Source organism: Hipposideros armiger, unplaced genomic scaffold, assembly GCF_001890085.2.
Source record: "Hipposideros armiger isolate ML-2016 unplaced genomic scaffold, ASM189008v1 scaffold_2161, whole genome shotgun sequence".
Lineage (NCBI taxonomy): Eukaryota > Metazoa > Chordata > Mammalia > Chiroptera > Hipposideridae > Hipposideros > Hipposideros armiger.
The window spans coordinates 6,135-16,244 of NW_017733509.1; the positions used below are offsets into that span (position 1 = coordinate 6,135).

At 42.4% G+C, this 10,110-nt stretch overlaps 1 protein-coding gene across 1 annotated transcript in view; it reads right to left on the reverse strand.

The window, feature by feature from the left end:
* Positions 1 to 2,252: 2,252 nt before the first annotated feature.
* Positions 2,253 to 10,110, reverse strand: part of LOC109378566 (butyrophilin-like protein 3) — a gene marked incomplete at its 5' end in the record, with an annotated part of 21,738 nt that continues 13,880 nt past the window's right edge. The window contains 6 exons of the mRNA XM_019634898.1: positions 2,253 to 2,788; positions 3,414 to 3,440; positions 3,730 to 3,756; positions 4,275 to 4,295; positions 5,034 to 5,147; positions 7,215 to 7,490. Coding sequence (XP_019490443.1) covers positions 2,253 to 2,788; positions 3,414 to 3,440; positions 3,730 to 3,756; positions 4,275 to 4,295; positions 5,034 to 5,147; positions 7,215 to 7,490 — 1,001 coding nt within the window. The remainder of the gene's footprint in view (positions 2,789 to 3,413; positions 3,441 to 3,729; positions 3,757 to 4,274; positions 4,296 to 5,033; positions 5,148 to 7,214; positions 7,491 to 10,110) is intronic.

A 10,110-nucleotide genomic window follows, 5' to 3' on the forward strand; every position in this document is an offset into this window, starting at 1 on the left:
TGAGTGCATAAGTACAGATGTGTAGCCAGGCCCCTCCCTGGTTGCCCGATGCGCTTCTCCTAGGAACTAAGTTTCTGCCATCTCCTTATTCAGTGTCCCCTGTGCTGACCATTTTGTTTCTAGGCAACAGCCCCTCCACGCAGCACTGCCCCCCCATCCCTCATGACTGTCTTCTGCTAGTTCTTGGGCTTGTATTTCTGTATTCCTTACTCCCTTAGGAACACAAAAGGGAACAAGACATCACCTAGGCCACTCACCAAGTGCCTCAAGACCCTCTTCCCCAGACTCAGTCCATCATCCCAACCCACTGTGCTTCCTCTCCTTTAGGCTCCTCAGGAGATACGCCTCCCTCCCCGGGGACACTGGGTGGGCCTAAGTCCTGACTCAGGCCCTTCAGCACTGCTCTCCACCGCTGTCCTAAGGTGGGGAAGCTCAGAAGGCTGCCCTAGGAGACAGGGTCCCCAGAGCCTCTAGTAGCCCAGGTCTGCAGTTGGACCCTGATGCCATCCTGGGCCCATAACAGCCACTGGGGCCTCCAGTGCTGTCTATGGCAGCTTTGGTTTGTTTTGATCATATTTATTATGAAAACACAAGGTGGTTGGAATTTAGGGGCGGTCAGAGAATTAGAAGCGCTCATTGCTTCTAATTCAACCATTCCACATTACATTAAAGTGAACTTTTTTACTTATTCATACCGTTTCTTGTTCATGCATTTAATCCTCATTTACTTGGGATAATGCAGTGCCTGGTTCTCTGCAGTTTAGATGAGTTAAAGATAATTGTTCTGATATTCAGTGCTACACAGATTTTTTTAGTCTTCTGTTTCATTACCTGATGTGGGCAACACTGAATTATCTTTGAAATTCTTTTTAACATTTCTTTATTTCAATTGCCATACATAATCCACTGCAGCCAACTCAATCACTTCTCCTCATGAAACTTTTTACTTTGAAATAATTGTATACTCACAAGAAGTTGCAAAAATAGTACATAGTCCTGTGTACCCCTCACCTAGCTCATCCAATGGTGACATCTTAAATAACTATGGTACAACATCAAAACTGGGAAACTGACATTGGTATGTTATTTACTACCCTATAAGCCTAATTCATATTTCACCATTTTCACAGTGTGACTGTGTGTGTAGTATTAGATGTATAGATTCATACACTATCACCTCAATCAAGATACTGTTCCATCACCATAAAAGAATTCTCTCAAGCTGTTCCTTTAGAATCACCCCTCCCTTCCCTTCCCGGACCCCTGGTGACTATTTTTTGGCTACTCTGTTCTTCATCTCTATACTTTTGTCATTTTGAGAATACTACAAAATGGAATCATACAGTATAAAACCTTTTGGGATTGACTTTTTTCACTTACTAGAATGTCCTTAAAATCTATCCAAAGTGTTGTGTGTATCATCTAGTTTGCTAATGTGGTGAATTATTCTGGTGGGTGTTTGGTTATTAACCCAACCATGCAATCCAGGGATAAACTGCACATGGTAGTGATGTACTGTTCTTGAATATACTGTTAGATTTAATTTGCTAAAACTTTATTTAGAAATTTTACATCTTTGTTTATGAGAGATGTGGGTGTGTAGATTTTGGGTTTTGTTTTCCTAACTTGTAATGTTCTTGTCAGGTTTTGGAATCAGGGTGATTCTGGGCTTATAGAATAAACTGTATGGCATTTCCTCCTCTTTAATTCTTTGGGCCAGACACAGCAGGAACTCAATGAATACTCCATGGGTAATTTGGGGGGTGGAGAAATGAACTAACATGGGATATATAAACAGTTCGAGCTGGGATTGATTACTATAAAGAATACATGGTCTGCTGACACCAGGCCACTAACAAGAGACAGCATGATTTACATTCACTATCTCTGGTCTTCAGTTGACCCTGAGGTGGGAATATCTGTCCCTGTTTTACAGGTGAGGAGCCCGAGAGCTTATTACTTGTCAAAGGTCCTATGGCTGCAGAGTTGGTGCAAACCAAATGCACCATCAGCCTTCTTCTATCCCTGCCTCAGTGCAGCCATGACCCCTGACCCCACATGGATGGGCCAGCCCACGTCATCTGGAAGCCATGCTGCTGTTTGTTGCAGGGCTCTGGCGCCTGAGACAAAGCTCAGTGTCCTGAGGGAGAGTGTGAGGTGTGATTCCCTCTGGGCACCATGCTGGACAGGAAGGGTGTGTTCACCTGTGGGGTGGGCTCCACGTTGCCTTTGTCAGAAGGTGCTTCTTTCTCTTATCCCTGAGACACAGGGCAGATCACTATGGGAGTCACATTTCTCTCATCACTCACATAATGTTGGATGTAGGGCCTCAATAACCCTTTAAACTGATATGTCAGGGTGTCAATGTGGGACTGATCATTTACATTGAAGAAGGAGATGGTCCCCCCCTCGTAGTCTAGGAAGACCCCAACTCGTGTGGGGGGTGTACTCAGAGAGAGGGTGATTCTACAGGTTTTGAATATGAGATACTGTTCTTCTCTCTTCAGTCCGAACACCCAGTATCCATTGTTGGGAGACAAAGTTGCATATGTTACCTTCCTGTCCACATTGTCCTGGCATACTCCCACACACCACAGTTCATTGTGTCCCACTTCTACCTCCCAGTAATGTTTTCCTGCCTGGAATCCCTGAGAAGCCACCACACACTTCCTTGCAAATCTCTTGTCCGAGTAGGTCACGTCCTGGCCAATGTTCCTATAGCGCACAGCTTTCAGATCAGAAATGTGGAGCTGGGGGTGAGCTGTCTCTGGGTCCAGGGTCACCTCCACTGGGGCGTGGTGAGGGAGAGAGAGCATGAGTTACTTGAGGAGGTACCTGGGCTGGATGCAGAGGCCACCCCCTCCCCTGCAGACTGTCTCAGGGTGGGATCAGTTCAGGTCCTAGAGCCAGAGGCTCTGTCAGACACTGTCCCCTGCCCCTCCCTCATCTCCAGTGGGGCCTTGGGGCCTCGGCAATGCCTGGAGATGCCCAACTGTGAGGTCCTAGCTCCTGTATATCACGTCAGCCCTACCACTGTACCTCCATATCAGTCCACTGCTTCACTTTGTGAGACCTTGATTGTCCCTTGTAACCAGCTTGCTCCCACTCTGAGTCCTGCCCAACTTCCCCTCCTTCCCGTCAGTCCATCCCCTTGGCCAGTCACTTGTGCCACCAGTTCCCTGGAGCTTAGCCTCTGACTCCCATCCTGCCTTACCCAGCTCGTTGCCCTCTGCCCTCCTATTCCTGGGCCAAGAAATGCGTCTAGGGCAGTTGCCCCTGTTGAATCCAGGCCTCATAGATTTAGAGTCCAGTGTGTCTCAGTGTTCCTGTTTCCCCTTGTCTGTCTCTGGTCGGCTCCCTCTCCCATGCCCACCCGCGGCTCTGTCCCACTGTCACCCCTCAGGCATTGGTACCTGCATGTTTCCGGGCCTCTCTCAGTTCTGAAAACAAGCAGACAGAGCAGGAGAGTCAGTGATCACATGGAGAGCAGTAGGTAGTGAGACAGGAGACCAAGGGAGTTAATCTTTGTTGGTGTCACGGGTCCACCAGATATTTGCTGGAGGCCATGGGGCTCTCTACAAACACACCTCCCCCAGCATCTGCAGACTGTTTCAGGGTCCCCTTCACAACCTTGTTTCTGCAGAGACCCATGACCTCAGGGTCTCAAGATTCATAAACTAGGGACTTGAAAGGAGAGATAATGGAAGTGGAGGGACTAGCTTCTCTCACCTTCCACTGCATTCTTCCTTCTCCAGTCTGTAAACCAGAAACACAGAAGAGGGTGAAATCACAGAAACGGTGCCCAGGGCAGAGTGTGAGAGGAAAGCCCTACAACACTCTTACCCAGTTCTCGTGTTTTCATGACACAAATGGCAGAATATTCTGTGCTGATACAAGCCTCAAAAGCTTGTCTCCAAGTATCAAGCCAAGCAGGAGGTTAAGGGAGACACCCCACAGGCTCTTCCCCTTCTGGGTCCACACCCTCAGAGAGCTCATGAAACCTGCAGTTCCTCTCCCCGCATAATGTACCAATAGGCAAAATGTGCAGTCAATTTTAGGGATTTTCAGGATCCCAATGCCCACCCTAACCCCCCGCCTGTCTGAGGATTACTTCTCTAGTCAATGGATGGGGAGATGAACCAGCTGCCCTCATTGGCCTGACCATGCTTCACGTCCAGTCTGGAGCCAAGACAGCCCCCAGGTGGCTCTAACTGTGGAACAGGAGGGACCCAGGAGAACTCTGGGGAAGGCTCAGAACACGACAAGACACTCACCCAATTCTGCCTGGACTTTCCCTGAAACAGAAATAGAATATTCAGTGGTGGACAGAGGAATGTGGACAGACCTGGCTCATTGCTCAGAAGGACGAGCTGTGGTGAATGATGGGGGCTCTTCTAGAATTCTCCTTTTGTGCCCCCATCCCCACACCCGTGTAGTGAACGTCTGTATCTTGGGTAAAGGAAGAGATCAAGATTGCTCATGCTGAAGGCAGGGGCTGACCTCTGGCATCCTCTGGAGGTGGAGATGGAGGTTATCAGAGAGAAGGGAAGGTGGGGTGCAAGAGAAGCTAGAGTGAAGGTGGGATCATGGCACACATTCTCAAGGGGCAGTGTCATCTCTAAGGAGGAAAAAGTAGTACTTGGGGGGAAAATCTCTTATTGAAACTGAATATTATTTTATCTTGTCTTCACTTCTATTTCTTGTGCTATGAAGTCTTTTCAAGTACATTGAACCTTTTTACTAGAGTCATGTGGTGTTAGAAATGTATATCATCCCTACAGGTAGTGAAAATAATTCTTCTCTAATTCTGTGCCCTCTGTGAGGAAGATGGGCTTGGTGGGGCTGGCATTTCCTAAGGGAGCCCTTTCCGGCCATTCTGGAGTGGGGCGCAGACTGTGGTCTCTATGGCCCAGATGATGGGGCCCTGAGCTGGTCTGGAATAACAGACCCAGGAGGTGTGTGGAGCACCCCTGATCCCAGCCCTGCTAGATGCATGAATAAGCCATGGGCCCCTGCTTCCCTCCCTCACTTACCCTTCAATTCGTAGAAGTAAATTGTCAGACCAATACTACCAACACACAGGACAGAGAGGAATGCTCCCAGTAAAATAAATCGCATGCGCCAGGGTATGGACTGGAAAATCGCCTCTGAAAAACAGTTCCACAGACCCCTCAGCGACCACTGAACAGTAAAAGCAGTTTGATTCTCATTTAAGGGATCATCTCATACCCCAAGATTGAAAAGATATTTTTCTATCATTTCTCCTGCATGTTTAAAGTGTGCTTCTTCATAATTCTCGCTCCAACTGGACTTCATGTTTGCATATAAAATGAGGTAGAAGTTCAATTTCATTTTCTTCTAAACAGATAACAACTGTGCTGGCATCATTTATTTAAATGGATTTTCCTTCACATGCTATTACATGCAATGTCACTTGTATTATATGCATCTTCATAAGAGTTTGAAAACATTTTATTAGATATATAAAACTTCATTAAAAGACACTAAGAACAATTAAAATAAGCAGAGTGATGTAACTTCTTACAGGTAACAAGAGGCAATATTTTAAAGATACCATTTATTCCAGAATTGATCTATATATTCAGTATAACTACTGAACATCTTAATAGTTTTCTTAGAACTAGACAAGTCAATTCCAAGTTTATGTGAATGTACCTGGTGAAAGTGTGTGCTTCAAAATAACGATTTTTGTGGGTGAATTCTTCTAAGGATGTTTATTAGATCAGGACTGTTAACTTGCATATCAAATGTTCTACAATCTTACTATTTTGTCTACTTATTTAATCAGTTTTAGAACTCACAGTATTTCACTTTGCCCCGATATTTCTATTCATATTTGCTTTATATGTGTTGAGATATACTATAAGGTGCATATATATTTATATTTCTTATAGTTTTCTAGTGATAAACTTTTTATGTTCTGAAATAACTATCTTAATAATGCTTTTTTTTTCTTAATACTGTTTTCGTTTTTTTTAAGATTTTATTGGGGAGTTGGGGGAGGAGAACAGTGTTGGGGATTTGGAGAAGGAGAACAGACAATTTGTTGTCCTTCAGTCTTAGTTGTGGAGGGCGCAGCTAGCTCAGCTCCAAGTCCAGTCGCCATCCGGCCACCCATCAGCAGCTAGAGGCTACTCAACTCAAGGTGCCATGTTCAATCTTAATTGTGGGTGGGTATAGACCATTATCCCATGCGGGAGTCGAACTGGAAACCTTGTTGCTAAGAGCACATACTCTAACCACTTAGCCATCTGGCTATGCATCAGCAGCTCAGGGCAGCTCAAATCAAGGTGCCATGTTCAATCTTAGTTGCAGGTTAAAGTAGCCCACCATCCCATGTGGGAGTAGAACAGACAACCTTGTTTTTAGAAGTATGTACTGTCACCAGCTGAACCATCCTGCCACCTGTTGGCAGCTCAGCTCAAGCGCAGCTCACTGGCCCATATGGGAATCGAACCAGCAACCCTGTTGCTCAGAGCTTGTGCTTTTAACCAAGTGAGCCACTTGGCTGGCCCAAGAGTTTTTTCTTGACTCTAATATATCTATAATGGTATTTTTTTGGTTAACATTTGTCTGTTATGCTTTTTCTATTTTTAAAATGCTTCAGTGAATAGCTCATTGTATTACAATTTTCTCTAAAAATTGCAGTAGTTGAGATTTTTAAAATTCCAGTCTGACATTCTTTGTCTTTTAACTGGCAAATTCACTCCTTTTACATTGATTGGAAAAGTGTTTGGGTTTATATTAATTATCTTATTATTTGGGTTTACATTAATTATTTATTATTTTTAAATCCTTCTGAAATTATCCACTTATTATTATATTCTGTTTCACAGAGTAATGTTATAGTATTTATTTAGAAGTTTTTTTTTAATGAACAAACTTTTTTTTCCCCTCTTGTTTCTCAATTTAGCGTTCTTAAATTTTGTGTGTGTTGATTTTCAAGGTTGCATCATGAAGATGGTCACATGATGAAGAAAATATTTGATTCTTCGCCTCTGCAGTTGTAAACAATTGTTCCCATCTAATCAAATTTTATTCTATTATCTTTATATCTCATAGAACTTTGACTTTCAAAACTAATCATTAAAACTGGACAAGACTACACAACAATCCTGAGATAAAGGCTTCTGTTTCTCCTCTGGGCTACACCAACATGCACCCTTCTCCTACTACTCCTCCTCCCCACTCACCTCTTATCCATATCCTCGATTCCACCTCTGGGGTCTGGTCAGAGTACTGGATTGAACATGATATGCTCCCAGCATTTTCTTGGACTATAAGGGAAGTCTCCGCATCAAATAGACCACGTCTGTCTGCATTCACCTTTGAGTCTGAGGGCAAATCATGTCCTTGTGGGTCTTTCCACTTCACTGTGGGCTGGTGAAACCAGCCTGAGGATGTGCAGAGTAGCTGGATGCCTCCATCCACATATCCCATGATAGAAACCAGAGGAACTGAGCCCAACGCTGAGGAGAAGACAGAAAAGTGATAAAATCAAAGATCATATTCCAAGGCCACAGACTTTCTGAGCCAGATTCATAAAGCTCATAGAAATAACACATCCCACACTCCCTCCCTCCCTCATTTTCTCTCACATACACATACACATTTATAACACTGCTGTAAGCCCTTCCAATGGTTTTTGTTTAGCTAACATGCATTTAACAACTGCTATATACCTGCATATTCCTAAACGCTACATATGATGTGAATAAGACAGAGCTCCTTCTAAAGAAGAACTTTTCAGAGCTCAGCTGGGGAAAAGAGACACAAACTGTCAGCTGATATCAGTTAATTAAAGCAATAACGAGCCCAAATCAAATAGCAATGAAGCCTTTCATCATTTACTGTCCTAGTATATTCACATGATGACTTTTAACTCTTCTTTTTCCCCTATTAAATGTTGGTCTAAGGTCAAGTGTATCAGTGCAAAGGTGAGGTTATACAACTATTGAGAGTGCTCTGCACAAAAGGCTTCAACAGTTTCATGGACTCGAGGATGGAAGGAAGGTGAGGGGAAGGGCTAATTGTGGAAAGTTACAGGGTACTGATTCTGAGTGGGGAAAAATGTCTGCAAGTTTTTCCTTCCTCTTCCTGATAAGGAGGCCTTGACAGTGGCACCTGAAGAAGACTCTGCCCCAGGCCTCAGACAGAGAGACCTAGGAATGAAGGCACCTGGGCTAAGAATGCAAATATGTGTAAGAGCATGAACTGGCAGGGGCATGGGAGTCCTTGACTACACCTCCTCAAGGTACTGAAGGCATTGGCTGTGCAGCAAGTCTAGTGTGGGATGGGCAGGTTTTTCTTTTGAGGCTTGTCAAATAAAGACTGTGTAATTGCCTATGGTCAGGTCTTAAAAATAAGTAGGATTTTCATCAGGAACCAGACTCTCAGAACTCGCCAAACTAAAAGGGAGAAAACTTAACAAATATATTAATTGTGAAAAGTGCAACTATGAAAGTATGGTTAAGGAAGGAGGTCAAGGAAAAGGTGATTAACTGTCAGGGGAAGTCACAGCTCCATGGAGGTGACAGTTGTACCTCCTGTGTCAGGTAAATGGGAGTTTCATAGGTGGACAAGTCAGGAAGAGGGAGAAGCATGCCAGACAGAACGTCCGGTAGATACCATGGTACAGAAAGCAGACATGGAAACTCAACTGACAACAGTAGACCAGGGATCTGAGTGATAAACTTAAACACGGTGACTTCCTACTAAAATTGAACTTCAAATAAGATTTAGGGTCTCATAACATAATAGCCAAAATGTCTAGGTTTCAATTAAAATTTACTCATCATATGAAGAAACAGGAAAATGTTATCTTAAATGATAATAGACAATTGACTCATGCCAACACAGAGATAAATTAGATTGGCATTAACTGAGAAAGACTTTTCAATAGCTATTACAAAAATGCTTCAGCAAATGATTACAATTTCTTGCAAAAAAGAAATAGAATACCTCACCAAAACATAGAATTTATTTTTAAAAAGAAACAAATGGAAATTATATAGCTTAAAAATACAATAACAAATAAAAAAACTTACTTAATTGGCTCAATACTAGAATGGAAGTAACACAAGATAGAGTCAGTGAACTTGGAGGTAGATCAATAGAATTTACTCAATTCAAACAATAGAAAGAAAATAGTATTTTTTTTAAAGAATATATCCTCACCCTGGGACATTTGGAACTTAACAAAATAACAAACATTTGTACCATCAGAGTCCCAGAAAGGGAGAAGTGGGATAGGAAGACTGAAAAAGTATTTGAAAAAATGATGGCTGAGTGACTCCCAAATTTAGTGTAAAGTGTACAAGTAAAACCAAAGTTTCAAGAAACTGACAAATACTGAATAGGAAAATTCCCCCCAAATTCACACTTACATAGATAAAAATTAAATTTCTGAAAATTAAAGACGAAAGAAAACATCATGAAAGCAACCACTGAAAAAGGATGTACTACATGTATAGAAATATCAGTTTGAATGATAGCAGTTTCTCATCAGAAACACTGAAAGCCAGAAAGTGTCACAGCAACTTTTAAGTGATAAAAGAACTGTCAACAGGAAATCCTATATCTAGGTAAACTGTCTTTTACAAGGAAAAATCAACACATTCTCCAACGAAAGAAAACTAGAGAATTTGTTGCTAGCCAACCTAGCCTTAAAGAATGGTTAAAGTGTATAGCATAGGGAATATAGTTAATAATACTGTAATAACTATGTGTGGTATCATGTGGGTGCTAGATTTATCAGGGTGATCACTTCATAAGTTATATAAATGTCTAACCAGTATGTTGTACACTTGAAACTAATATAATGTTGTATAATTATTTAAAACATAAAATAATAAACTAGATAAAAAGAATGGTTAAAGATATTTTTGAAACTAACAAAAAAATTGATAAAAGAAGGAATGTTAGAACATTAGGAAGGAAGAAACAATGAGGAGAGCAAAAATAAAGTAGATTATCTTCATAAGTTTTGAAAATTCATTTGATGGTTGAAATAAAAGTTATAAACTTTCTGGGCCGGCCGAGTGGCGCGATGGTTAAGAACTGGCTTGGGACGCCAGAGGGCCCCGGTTC